The sequence below is a fragment of the Panthera tigris genome, chromosome A2 (assembly GCF_018350195.1).
Source record: "Panthera tigris isolate Pti1 chromosome A2, P.tigris_Pti1_mat1.1, whole genome shotgun sequence".
Lineage (NCBI taxonomy): Eukaryota > Metazoa > Chordata > Mammalia > Carnivora > Felidae > Panthera > Panthera tigris.
This window is the reverse complement of record NC_056661.1, coordinates 9,170,297-9,183,989: the sequence shown is the minus strand read 5'-3', so window position 1 is coordinate 9,183,989 and position 13,693 is coordinate 9,170,297. Positions and strand designations below refer to the sequence as shown.

Here is a 13,693-nt window from a genome sequence, read left to right as displayed (position 1 = left end):
CGTTGTGGGGGCCGCCCACCGATGTGGTGGGGGCCTCGAGCCCCTCTGGCCAGGTCATGTGACCAGACCTCGACCCAACCCCGCCCTAGCCCGCGCGCTTAGCTCCCGATCTGGGAGTTTAAAGAACGCGCGCGAGTGCCGCTGTCACTGCTCAGGACCAGGGTCCTGCCCCAGCTCGCCTTCTCTCGTCCCCTCTGCGGGTAAGGGTGGGCAAGGTTTTCCCAGCCACTTTCTACCCTGCAGTTGGGGAGCCCCTACTGACGCGTTCGCTCTCGCTCGCCCCCGCCCCGGGCCACGGTGGGGCAGAGGGCGTCTGAGCTCAGAGGCCGAGTCCTTGGGTCTTCACTTCATCCCGGTGCCACAGCCTTGCAGGCCAGAGAGTAAAATGTTAGCTCTCTCCCCTCTGGCCCCTAGTGCCCTGGCCGCCTGTCAGACTGCTGCTGTGTGACCGGGGCAAGTCACTTAGCATCTGAAGACACAGGAGCCCCTAAGAGGCTAGGAGGAGAAACTTTGGCTCGTGCCGCCCTACAAAACCGCTTTCAGTGCTGTTAGGGTTGTCCTGGGACAGAGGGAAGGAAGCCCAGAAGGCTCCAAGATGTGACTATAGGCTGTGGTTCCCAGAGTGGGGTAGGGTTGTTCCTCTAATTGCGGCCTCTCCTTTACCCCTCCCTCAGCCAGTAAAGGGGTCGCTGCCTGTGGTCTCCCACAAACGGCCTGGCTTTTGCAATTAAACGGCTAAAGAAGAGAGGATGGGGGTTCCGTTGGGGAGGAAAAAAAGAGACAGATGGTGGGGAAGATAAAGTCCAAGGGAGATGGGCAGGACCCCTGAGTCTAGAGTCTTCTGAAGCCAAAGGCACGTGACTGACAGTGACAGACACCATCTCCCTGCCCGCAAGCTGCAGGAAGCAGGAAGGAAGGCTGGGGGTTTCCCAAACCCTGAGCAAACAGGCTCTGGACCTGGGAACGTGGGCTTGGAAGGGGGAATCCTGGCAAAAGCGGGGGGGGGGGGGCTTTGGGGATAGTGGTGGGGACTCAGAAAAGGGAGGAATAAGGCGTCTTGGAGAAGTTGGGGTTCTGCCCTGCCCCAGGCAGTATCCAGTATCAGCCAACCTGACCCCCCCCCACCAATCCCTGGTCATGAGGAGCCCCAATCTGGGGTGGCCGCTGCAGGCCTGCCACTGACCCTCCAGCCTTCCCTCCCTCCCGCCATATGTCATGCACACATGAGCTTGGTGCTTCCTGCTCGATTGTAGACACTCTGACGGTCTTATTCACTTTACCATCCCCCAGTGTCTCTTGCAGCACCTGGCACCCGGCAGGCTTAAAACCTACTCGCTATGTGACAGAAAGAAGGAAAGACTCTTGGAGGAATTCAATAAACAAAACAGGAAGAAAGTGCTTTGAAGCTAAGAAGGGACTTTGAGGGACACATCCTGAATTTTTATCAGGAGCTTATCGTAGGGTCAGGATTGGGTGATGTGCGTAAACCCATTTTCCAGGCTCAAATAGTAATCGTGATGGTTAAATGAGTACAGGTGTTCTGCTTAGAATCACACTTGTCACATGCTCCACACAGTTGACTCTTAGCAAGTACGTGTACGTGTGTGGGTAGTATTTTCACTTAAATAACCTGCGTTTATAGCATCTCTATCCAGGCAAGGAAACAGGCACAGAAAGATTAAGCGATTTGGGTGAGTGGCATAAATGGGATTAGACTCTACTTACACTGCCTACTATAATCTCCACTGGCCACACGTGACGGTGGACCATTTGAAATGTAGCTTGTCCCAACCGAGATGTGCCATAACCGTAAAAGCACTCATCAGATTCTGGAGACTTAGTATGGAAAAAGAATGTGAAGTATTTCATTAGTAATTTTATAGTAAGTATGGAAATAATCATTTGGACCTGGCAAGTTTGGTAAATTCTTCCAATTAATTTCACCCACTCTGTTTTTGACACTGCTACTAGAAAGCTTAAAATCAGATTTGTGTCCCGCATTCTATCTCTATGGGCCAGAAGTGGTTTCGAGTATGCATTATTGCCCTGACATTGATCTTCTCCGGGCATTCGGGGATGGGGGGTGGGATCGGAGGTGTTTATAGTTTCTGGCACTATCTCTAGCAACTGTTTGTTGCTAGAACATACCACCCTCTGGAGCCTCCATTTTCACGTTTGTGAAATGGCGGTGATATCAATATCTGTATCAAAGTTTTTGGGAAAATGAAAAAACACACCTGAAGCACTTAGCACTGGGCAGAGCACACAGGGATGTCCACATAGGTTAGCTGCTACCTTGACTGTAACTATATTTAGTTGACTCCCTCTCCCCTTTGTATATAAGGATAGTCCCTACCTAGTCTCCCTTTAAAAACTTAAAAGGGCGCCTGAGTGTCTTAGGTAAGTGTCTGACTCTTGATATTGGCTCAGGTCATGATCTCACAGCTTGTGGGAATGAGCCCAGCCAGGCTCTGCGCTGACAGTGTGGAGCCTGCTTGGGATTCTCTCTCCCTCTCTCCCCCCCCCCCCCCCACTGTTTGTTTTCTCTCTCTTAAAAATAAACACTAAAAATTAAGGGGGGGGGGGACCTTAAAAGTAGTTGACCAGGGAATGACTGTCCCTGAAGCCCACCACCTACAGCCCTCCCACAGGCCAATACAGAAAGGCAGGGGGCTCCTGGGCACAGAGAGACAGAAGTCCAAGGTCACACCGCCTGCTGGAGGTGGGGCTGGGTGACACTTAAAACAACTCTGTGATTCTGTCCTTGAGGTTTGCAATTTGGCCTCTCTAGTCCACCAATCACCATTATTCCAGCTAGGGTGGAGGTGGGCACGGTGTCCCTCCCACCCCCTAAGTTTCCAGCGCCACACTGAAGATGGCGGCATTCTGAGCCCGGCACAAGGTCCGCCACGCTCAAGATGGCGACACACACTCCCGGCGCCGGTTCCGGTTCCGGTTGTTCAGGCTCCGGCGGGATACGCCGAGCACGCTGGGCACAGCCATGGCGGACGGCCCGGTGGCGGAGGTGCTGCTGAGGCAGCTGGCGGCGGCCGATGGCGGCCTGGACAGCGCGGAGCTGGCGGCTAAGCTGGGCGTGGAGCACCAGGCAGTGGTGGGCGCCGTGAAGAGCCTGCAGGCGCTGGGAGAGGTAAGTCGGGCCCGTGATGCCTGGCCTTCTCGCTTTTGTACCTGCAGTCCTCTTGCCTGGAAGGCACTGCTTCTTGAGGAGTCCTTCAGGAGTCCATCCTGGGGTGCGCGGGCAGGGAGTCGGAAACAAGTGAGAGCCCGGGAGCGCTGACGTTCCGTTCGCAGTAAATGTCCATTGAGAGAGAGTTGGCGGGGGCGAGGGGCACGATGGTGGACCAGGAAGAGGCGGTTCCTGCCCTCGCGGAGATTGCGATCTAACGAGGGAGACCCTCAGGTGACCTGCAGAGTGATGGAGGGAGCACAGGCAACCCAGAGGTGACAGCTGGCCCAGCCTGGGGAGTCAAAGAGGACCTCCTGGAGGAGGTGGCAGCCGAGTCGGGCCTCTGCACTGAGGAGGAAAGCTTCAGGATCAATGGTGGGAACGGGAAACAGGCGTAGAAAGGCATTAGTAGAGCCAAAACTTACAAGGCCTCGTAGGTCTTTATCTCATGGGGGTACTGGGAGAGCTGGAACCAGTCAGATGTATGTGCTGTCTGCATCACTTTGGGGAAGGATTGGCAGGGGCAGGACTGGTGGTGAGGGGAGGAAGGCAGAGGCTGGCACATCCCCAGGGTAGAGGGCATGGTGTCTGGCTGTAGGGAGGCGGGTGGAAGGGAGAGGGGATTCCTGGCAAGGCAGGGGGAGCGTGGATGAAGCCCAGCCTTTTTGACTTGGACAAGTGAAAGGTGATAGAGCCATAAGAGGAGATTCCGAGAGGCCTGTAGGCCCCCCCAGGAGGCTGGATCCTCAAGGCTAGGAATCAGAAAATATAACTGGGGTATGTATTCATTGAGCTCATATTCTGTGCCCCACTTTGGTCTCAACTTCATTTATCATCTAGTCCTTGCCATAACCGGAGCATGATAGCACTGTTACGCCCGCTTTGCAGATGTGACAGTTTCTGAGCACTGGTCGGTAACTTGATCAGCGTCATGAGAAGGGACAGGCAAACCTGGATTTGAAATTAAGCATTCAGGGGAGCCTGCGTGGCTCAGTCGAACATCTGACTTCGGCACAGGTCATAATCTCCTGGTTCACGAGTTTGAGCTCCACATCTGGCTCTGTGCTTACAGCTCAGGGCTTGGACCCTGCTTCGGATTCCGTGTCTCCCTCTCTCTCTCTGCCCCTCCCCAGCTCGTGCTATGTCTCTCTCTCAACAATGAATAAACATTAGCAAAATTTTTAAAAGACAAAGAAATTGAGTATTCTGGCTGCAGATCCTGAGGTTATCAGTGCAGGAAAGGTATCTTGGGTGGGGTGACAGTACCTTGTTTGATGTGGAATTGACTTGTGCTGGTCACAGAAGGTTAAATAGTGGCTATTTAATGTGGTTCAGTCTAACAGCAGAGATGGTAATAACAACGATAGGAACAGTGGTTAGGATTTATGCAGCATTTGCTGCTTACTGAATGCGTTACTTGTCAAGAAAACTTCCTGTGGTAGAGCCCATCACACCCTTCTCTTGTGGATAAGAAAACTTGCTCAGGGAAGTTTAACAACTTTCCCAAGTTCACACAGGGAGTGAGGAACAGAGCTGGGAATTAGAATGAAAAGGGAGCTAAGCCCTATGGGCCCCAGCCGGCCTTGCCCCTCTTTACATGACCTGGACCCATCCTTACCACGGAGCTTTGGGTCCCTGTGTGTAATGTGGACACGGGGGCCCTTCTCTGACACTCCAGGCGCTGAGATGTGAACACGTCAAATGTGGAGACAAGTCAATTCACCTGGGACCTTAAAAATCTTTCTTGGATTCGAAAGCAGTCGAGTTTATTTTTTGGCTAGGTAGCATTCTTAGCACTTTACCTCGCTCTGGGAGGTGTGAGCCATCTCTCATTATCTGCATGTTACAGAAGGGAAACTGAGGCTCAGCAAGGGGCAGTCACTCAGCTGGGAAGTGGTGCAGCTCGGTTGTGAGGCAGGCTTCGGGCACTCTATAAGCCCAGTGCTGCGGTGAGGGCGTGCCTGGCTCTGAACCCTGTCTCTGTGCGTGCCCCCTCCCCCATTTCCCTGCAGATCATTGAGGCTGAGCTGCGTTCCACCAAGCGCTGGGAGCTTACCGCTGAGGGCGAGGAGATAGCCCGGGAGGGCAGCCATGAGGCCCGGGTGTTTCGCAGCATCCCGCCGGAGGGCCTGGCCCAGAGCGAGCTTATGGTAAGGGCCTAGGGACAAGGCCCAGGGAGGTGACGGGGTCAGGTGGCCCCATGCTCCACTTACTGTGGCCTCACTCCCCCAGCGACTGCCCAGCGGCAAGGTGGGCTTCAGCAAGGCCATGTCCAACAAGTGGATCCGCGTGGATAAGAGTGCAGCTGATGGGCCCCGTGTGTTCCGAGTGGTGAGTCCCCGCGTACAGGCGGGCAGGTGTGCACATGGGCACCTGGCCCTCACGGTGCCTCACCCCTGTCATCATCACGGCAGGTGGACAGCGTGGAGGACGAGGTGCAGCGGCGGCTCCAACTGGTCCAGGGTGGGCAGGCTGAGAAGCTGGGTGAGAAGGAAAGGAGTGAGCTCAGGAAGAGGAAACTGCTGACCGAAGTGTGAGTGGGTGCCCCCTTTCCATCAGCCATCACCTGTGTGGCCCCGGAGGAATGGGGGGAGGGCGCCGTGCTGCCCACACTGGGGCAGTGCCGTCAGTGTCCTCCAAGCTGTGTTTTACCCTATGGTTGTCAAGCACTCATGCCAGGTTCGTGCCGCCTCAGGGCCTTTGCTCATGCCACGAGTTCTGCCGAGAACTGTCTTCTCTTTTTTTTCTTTTTTTTTATTTTTTTAACGTTTATTTATTTTTGAGACAGAGAGAGAGCGTGAACGAGGGGAGGGTCAGAGAGAGAGGGAGACACAGAATCCGAAACAGGCTCCAGGCTCTGAGTGGTCAGCACAGAGCCTGACGTGGGGCTTGAACTCACAGACCGCGAGATCATGACCTGAGCTGAAGTCGGATGCTTAACCGACTGAGCCACCCAGGCGCCCCGAGAGAACTGTCTTCTCTTAAGCCAAGCTCGCGCATCACACCTGTGCCTGTGTGTCACCTTAAAGAGGCCATCCTGACACTGATCTCTCCCTTTGAGTTCCGTAAAAGCTGCTCGCTTATACTTTCCATTCTGGGTGCCATGTTTATTTCCTTTACGGCTCTGATTTCAGTGTCTGAAATTGATTGAATGCTGGGACCTGCACAGGCTGGGGGCTCTGCTCTCACAGGGCTGATGTACCCTTTGAGCAGGTACCAAGTGGCATAGTGGTGATGAGAACACAGACTGGAGGAGGGCTGCCCAATCCAGGTCCGGGCTCCTGGCACTTACTGGTTGGGTGACCTTTGCCAAGGCATTCGATCTTTCTGGGCCTCAGGTTCCCCATCTGTAAAATGACCTCTTTTCACAAAGTAGTGGGATGATTGCAGTGGAAGAGAAAAGAGCCTGGCACGGGATAAACCCTTGAGACTTGACCTATTATTCTTACTCAGCTGGGTGCTTAAGTACCTTGAACAGGTCCTGGCACATAGTAGATTCTCGTTAAGTGCTTGTTGAACGAATAAGTGAACGGGCACAGCAATGTAGGTGTGGGCCAAATAAGAGAATTTCCGGTGACGATAAATGTTGGGAAGAAAATAAAGTGGAGCGACTGAGTGGGGAGTGTTGGGGTCAGCCTCAGATAGGAGTTCAAGGGAAGCCTCTGGAAAGAGGTGACAGTGGGCAACTCCTCCTCTCCTCTGGCCTCAGGACCCTGAAGACCTACTGGGTGAGCAAAGGCAGTGCCTTCAGTACCAGCATCTCCAAACAGGAGACGGAGCTGAACCCAGAGATGATCTCCAGGTAGGGAGTGGCCCCAGGGACTGGGGTAGGTCAGGGTGGGAGGGCAGCCCTCACCAGGCCCCTGTGCCCTGCATCCTCTGACAGCGGCTCCTGGCGGGACCGGCCCTTCAAGCCGTACAATTTCTTGGCCCATGGCGTCCTCCCAGATAGCGGCCACCTGCACCCTCTGCTCAAGGTCCGCACGCAGTTCCGGCAGATCTTCCTGGAGATGGGGTGAGCACAGGGCCGGGGGTGGGGCCGGCCCAGCCACAGGGCACAGGCCAGACGGTCAGGCTTCATCTCCCTCCAGATTCACGGAGATGCCGACCGACAACTTCATTGAGAGCTCCTTCTGGAACTTTGATGCACTTTTCCAGCCCCAGCAGCACCCAGCACGTGACCAACATGACACCTTCTTCCTTCGAGGTAGGTGGGGTGGGCGCCACCATCAGAGGCGCCAGGCCCGGGCAGAACTTTTTGGAGTGGCATACTTACTTTACGGAATAAACTCCATCCTCGCTGTGGCCCGCTGGGCCCGTTGACCTCTGTGACTTCCTCCCACGTCCTGTCCTGCCCACTTCGTGGCCCTGGCCCGTGCTGCCAGGCAGCTCTCGGCCAAGGACCATCTTCTCCCAGGTCTTCGAGGTGGGCTGCAGCATCAGACCTCTGCTAACGTGTCACCTCATAGAGGCCACCTTGACATGCCTTTGTCCCCCCAAGTTCAAAACATCCCTTGTCCCTAGTTTCTAAGCTTGGTTCCCATTTTTTTCTTTTTTTCGCAGTGCTTAGTACTGTCTGAAATTGAATGACTTTCCACAGTGATTGTCATCGTCCCGCGCAGGAAGGCAGGGGAGGCCACTGAGTTGGGTGCCTGTTACCCGGCCAGGAGCAACAGTAGCATTGCTGTCATAGTTACCATGGCCCCCAAAACTTAAGTACTCACCATACGCCAGCCGCTGTTCTAATTCTCCTGCCAATTGTAGGAAGTACCGCTGTTAGGTCTCTTTTATAAACGAGGAAAGCGGGGTTCAGAGAAGGAACATCGCCTGCCAGGGTCACACGGCTCATAAGCAGTGAAGCTGGGATTTGATGTCAGGCTTTTCAGGTGCACCAAAATGATGTTTCTGGAAAGGGATCTTAAGAATTCGCATATTCACACAACAAGTGATTGTTCGGCCTCTCCTGTGTGCCAGGATCTTTATTAAACACCTGGGTTACCGCAGGGCACCTGGGTGGCTCAGTCGGTTGAGCGTCCGACTTCGGCTCAGGTCACGATCTCGAGCTCCGTGGGCTCGGGCCCCACATCGGGCTCTGTGCTGACAGCTCGGAGCCTGGAGCCCGTTTCAGATTCTGTGTCTCCCTCTCTCTCTGACCCTCCCCTGTTCGTGCTCTGTCTCTCTCCGTCTCAAAAATAAATAAAATGTTAAAAAAAATTTTTAATAAACACCTGGGTTACAGCTATGAATGAAACCAGTTCTTGCCCTGGTGAGACTTGCATCCTGGTAGGACAGATGTATGTCAAATCCCGAGTCCTATGTAAATGCAGTCATGCAAGGTGGCAGTAAACACAGTGGAACCTGGCATGGAGGGGAAGGAGCTGTCCATTTAAAATCAGCCCTTTGTTTAAGTAAAGGCCAAAGGACAGAAGGGAGAGAACCATATCTGGGAAGGAAAGTTCCAGGAGAGAATGGCCAGTGCAAAGGCCCGGAGGCTGGAATGTGCCTGGTATGCTGACGTATCAGCTGGGAGGCCCTGTGACTGGAGGGAGTGATCAGTTAGGAAGGAATGGGAGGTGACAGGACCGCATCACCAGAGAGCGAGCTTTGTCATCTCCCCCCATCCCCCCCCACCCCCACCCCCAGGGAGACGGAGGGCTCTGGGCAGAGGAGGGATGTGACTGGGATGTTCGCCAGCACCCTCTGGCTGCCGTGGGTGGCGAGGGTGGGAGCTGCACGTGTTGCTGTCTGTCCTCTGTGCAGTGGCTGTTTGAGAAATGCTCCTTGACTGACCAGGTGATGCTCTGTCCTGCCCAGATCCAGCTGAGGCCCTGCAGCTTCCAATGGACTACGTCCATCGGGTCAAGCGGACCCACTCTCAGGGTGGCTACGGCTCACAGGGGTGAGGCAGGCCCAGGGCTTCGGGGTGTCGGGATGGGGGAAGAAGGTCGGGGACCCGAAGGCCACAACGTGGCCTTGCCATTTGTCCTCCTGAAGGTACAAGTACAACTGGAAGCTGGAAGAGGCCCGGAAAAACCTGCTGCGCACGCACACCACGTCCGCCAGTGCCCGCGCCCTCTACCGCCTGGCCCAGAAGGTGCAGCTCAGCCTGGGCAGTGGGGGAGGCTGGGGGCTGTCCTACCGACCTTCTGACCTACTCCCGGGCCTGGCCTGCCTGTCGCCCCCAGAAGCCCTTCACACCGGCCAAGTACTTCTCCATCGATCGTGTGTTCCGAAACGAGACCCTAGATGCCACACACCTGGCCGAGTTCCACCAGATCGAGGGTGTGGTGGCTGACCACGGCCTCACCCTAGGCCACCTCATGGGCGTCCTGCGGGAGTTCTTCACGAAGCTGGGTAGGCAGGCGGGGCCACGGTGGGCGGTGTTAGTGGGGCCGAGGAGGCCATGGCTGCCAGGCTCATCTTCCACTCCTCTGTTCCCCTGCCCAGGTATTACCCAGCTGCGCTTCAAGCCGGCCTACAACCCCTACACGGAGCCCAGCATGGAGGTGTTCAGCTACCACCAAGGTCAGGGTGGAACCTGGTCCTGGGAGGGGGAGGGATGTCTCAGGCTGCCTACGCTCAACCCGGGTCCCTTTCACTGCCAAGCCCACTCCCAAGCTCACTGCCAGACCCAGCATCATCCACACGATCTGTCCTGTCCTTCTCCTGCTTCTACAGGCCTGAGGAAGTGGGTAGAAGTCGGGAATTCTGGGATCTTCCGCCCCGAGATGCTGCTGCCCATGGGACTCCCCGAAAACGTGTCAGTCATTGCTTGGGGCCTCTCCCTGGAGCGGTGAGTGCCCAAACCACTCAGGGTGTCTGACTTGACGGGCCCGGGGGCCTGCAGACCTCCAGCACCATCCATCTATTCACTCAATAAGCCTTTAGTGAGCATCTGCTGTATGCTTGGTCCTGTGCGATGAGGATGACAGCACACATCCCTGCCTCTGTGAAGTTAGGGTCGTAGTGCAGTGAAAAGGATAATAATTAGTAAGATACATAAGTAAATCGAACAGGTAAAGTCTGGAGTGTGTCTGAGGCCAGTAAGTGCTGTAGAGAAAATGCAGCAGGGAGGACTAAGGAGACATGGTTGTCAGGGAAGGCTTCAAGGAAGAGGCGGTATCTGAGCAAAGACTGGAGGTGAATGGAGTAAGCCAGGGGAATATTGGGAAGGGTGTTCAGTCAGCAGGAACAGGCAGTGCAAAGGCCCTGAGGCGGGAATGTGCGTGCTGTGTTTGGAGAACACTGAGAAAGGTCCAGGTGGCTGGAGGGAGTGAGTCAGTAGAGTGAGATGATGTGAGGGTGGGAAAGGGGCAGGACACAGGACACGCCAGGGCCTCGTGAGCCCTGGGAGCAACTCGAGCTTTTAGTCGAAGGAGATGGGAGCCATCGGAGAGGGTGTGATCAGAGGAGAGCGTGACCTGACGTGGCGTTAAAACTGTTTCCTCCCCTCCCCGCCCAAAGCCCAACGATGATCAAATACGGCATCAACAACATCCGGGAGCTGGTAGGCCACAAGGTGAACCTGCAGATGGTGTACGACAGCCCCCTGTGCCGCCTAGACGCTGAGCCGGGGCCCCCACGGACACAGGGCACCGCATGACGTGGACCGCCCTGGGATAGCCCGCCTTCCCTGAGCCCCTGCCGTCCAGCCCCTTTGCATCCCTGCCAGTGACCCTCTCGTATTTATGAGGCCTCTGTGAGGCCATCCCCCCGTCCCTGGTAGCTCCTCTTTCCCCATCTGCCCCACGGTCCCGGGGGTGGGGGTGGGGGGGGCAGGTCGCAGGTATGATCTATGAAGGTGGGCCCTAGGGAGCCCTGCAGGCCAGCTGCTGGCTAATAAAGTGGGCATTTGTCCTCATATGGTGCCTTTCCTTAGGGATGGAGGAGTGTGAGGAGTCCTTGGTGTGAGGGGTGCTGGGTTGGGGATCCTGGAACCTCAGGAGCCCCTGGCTTGCCTGAGCCTGCTCCATCCCCCTGGGGAGGACTGGCTCCATCAAGCATTTACCCATCACCTGGTGGTGCCAGGCTGTCCTCTAGGTGAATGGAACAGAAGCCCCCCCGCCCCGGGCGAGGGGCATTTGGGAGGGGAAGGTCAGGGCAGGTGCCGAGATTCCCCCTGGGAGCCCAGCATGGTGGGGTGACAGGGGCAACTTTAAAACACCGCCCCCTCCCCTCCTCTTTTTTTTAAAGAGCAGTTTCTGGCGCACGGCAAAATTGCGCAGAAAGTACGGCAATTTCCCCGTATACCTTCTGCCCCCGCGCATGCACAGCCTCCCTTCTGTCAACATCTTCGCCGCCAGAGGGGTGCATTTGTTACAATGAATGAACTACACAGTCACCCGCGGTTGGTTCATGGTTTACATTGTGGTTCATGCTCGGTGTTGTACATTGTCTGGGTTTGGACAACGTAAGATGATGTGTTTCCATCACTACGGTATCGTGCAGAGTATTTTCACTGCCCTAAAAGTCTTGTGCTCCGCCTGTTCATCCCTCCATCCTCCCCCTAAAAAGCTGCTCTTTTTATGTTAGGAAAAAAATTCTCATAAGGGGTACCTGGGTGGCTCAGTGGGTTAAGCGTCTGGCTTCAGCTCAGGTCATGATCTCACGGTTCGTGAGTTCGAGCCCCATGTCAGGCTCTGCTGACAGCTCAGAGCCTGGAGCCTGCTTCAGATTCCGTTGTCTCTCTCTCTCTCTGCCCCTCCCCTGTTTGAGCTGTCTCTCTCTCAAAAATAAGTGAACATTAAAAAAATTCTCATAAGGATTTCACGGGGGCTCAGAATAGGGAGATGAGTAGGACAGAGCTTCATGAGCCCACATTGAACGGTGAGTGGGATCTCTGTTTCTGTGCAGATACTTTAAAGCAAATCTCAGCCTCCACGTTGCTCACCCCACATCTTCAGGGTCAGTGCACTTTGGAAATGTGAACAGTTGTATAACCATGAAGCCGTCGTTAAACCCAAACAGTTGGCAGCTGAGGCCGTGGGCTTCTCCAGTCCCAGGGCCTGTGGGCACCAATCTCCCAAGGGCTACTTGGTCGATTTTTTTTCCTTTATTTCAAATTAATTCACTCATACGGAAAAATACTCATTCATGCAACAAATGTGCACCTCCTGAGTCCCAGCAACGTCCTGAGCTGAAGACCGCAAAGCTGACTCAGGTCCCTGCCCTTGAGAGCTGGCGTGGGGGGGGGGAAGGGAACACAGGAGGCATAAACAGATAAATGCAGAAATGGAGGGAGAGGTGAGGCCACAGAAAAATGAAGGTGGGTGGGGAAGGTGAAGCATATATAATGTTAAAATTAAGCCTAACGGGCACCTGGGTGGCTCAGACGGTTGAGCGTCCGACTTCGGCTCCGGTCATAATCTCGCGGTCGGTGAGTTCGAGCCTCGCATCAGGCTCTGTGCTGACAGCTCAGAGCCTGGAGCCTGCTTCGGAATCTGTGTCCCCCTCTCTCTCCGCCCCACCCCTGCTTGTGCTCTCTCTTTTTCAAAAATGAATAAACATTAAAAAAAAAAAAAAAAAAGCCTAACACCATCTGCCCAGGTTGGATCAAATGGGCACATTGTTTTGGGTCTTTCACATTTTAGATCCATTTGCCTAATGGTTTGAAGAGCCTGTGGGCTTGTCCTATCTCCTTTAGCCAGCACCTTGCTGAGATTGCTCCCCCCTAAATTTGGTGTTTCTCATTCTCCTGTGTTTTTAAGCTTTTGCTATTGTATATATTATTTTCACAAAACATGGTTGGACTTTGCTTGTCTTCAGAAGTTACACAGACGCTGCACCATTAAAAAAAAAAATTCCAGCAAATTGCGTGTTGCTTTTGTTCCCGGTCAGTGTGTACGTGTTTGTGTGTGCATGCTTAACAGTAAATCTTTGAGATTTTTCTCAGATAATCCTCAAATCTTCAAATCTGGTGCTGCAGGAAGCTACATTTTGCTTACATTGTGGCTTTGCCACAAGATACTAGTGTTAGCTGCTTTGTATTAAACTATTGTGTTCCATAGGTTTTTCTCTGAATCCCTTACAGTAGTCTGACGTTTTAGATTTCATTGCCTCAGTTACAAGCAAAGATGGATTTTGAGATTGAGTGGCAGTTTTATGCCGCCCCTCCAGCCCCTCTTGCTGGTAAGAGAGCCCAGATTCAAGCCACGTTCTCCAGAATGTAGGTGTCAAGATGTGTGCCCGTCCTTGTGTGGCAGGAGACAGAGCCCTGCGCAGGATCCCTGCTGCCTCTCCTACCTGGACACTATGCCAGGTGTTTCAGAGAGCAGGTCCACCTTACCAGTGAACTGGAGCAAAATCCTAACCCCTTGCTTCGGCTCCCAGCCCAAACCTGCCCAACATTGATCCCTCACCCACAACCCCTGTTTCTCCCTCCCCACTAGGCCTAGGTGCTCAAGCACGCTTGAGTTTGCTCCCCTCAGGACCTTTGCACTGCAAACGCCTATTCAAATCCTTTGCCCATTTTTAAGGGGGGGGGGGGTTGTCTTATTATCCAGTTGT

The 13,693-nt window shown here is 54.4% G+C and overlaps 1 protein-coding gene across 2 annotated transcripts; it reads left to right on the top strand.

The window, feature by feature from the left end:
• Window positions 1-33: 33 nt before the first annotated feature.
• Window positions 34-11,048, top strand: FARSA (phenylalanyl-tRNA synthetase subunit alpha). 2 transcript variants are annotated; one of them, XM_042978305.1, is made up of 14 exons: window positions 34-200; window positions 2,815-3,148; window positions 5,200-5,337; window positions 5,420-5,518; window positions 5,602-5,720; window positions 6,897-6,989; window positions 7,074-7,202; window positions 7,279-7,394; window positions 9,002-9,086; window positions 9,182-9,281; window positions 9,373-9,541; window positions 9,635-9,712; window positions 9,866-9,980; window positions 10,652-11,048. In XM_042978305.1, exons 2-14 carry the CDS (start codon window positions 3,002-3,004, stop codon window positions 10,788-10,790), a joined length of 1,527 nt encoding a protein of 508 aa, XP_042834239.1. In that variant the 5' UTR covers window positions 34-200; window positions 2,815-3,001; the 3' UTR covers window positions 10,791-11,048. The 2 variants fall into 2 exon arrangements, with proteins under 2 accessions (XP_042834239.1, XP_007098251.2); XM_007098189.3 differs by lacking the exon at window positions 34-200 and having other exon boundaries at window positions 2,614-3,148.
• Window positions 11,049-13,693: the final 2,645 nt, after the last annotated feature.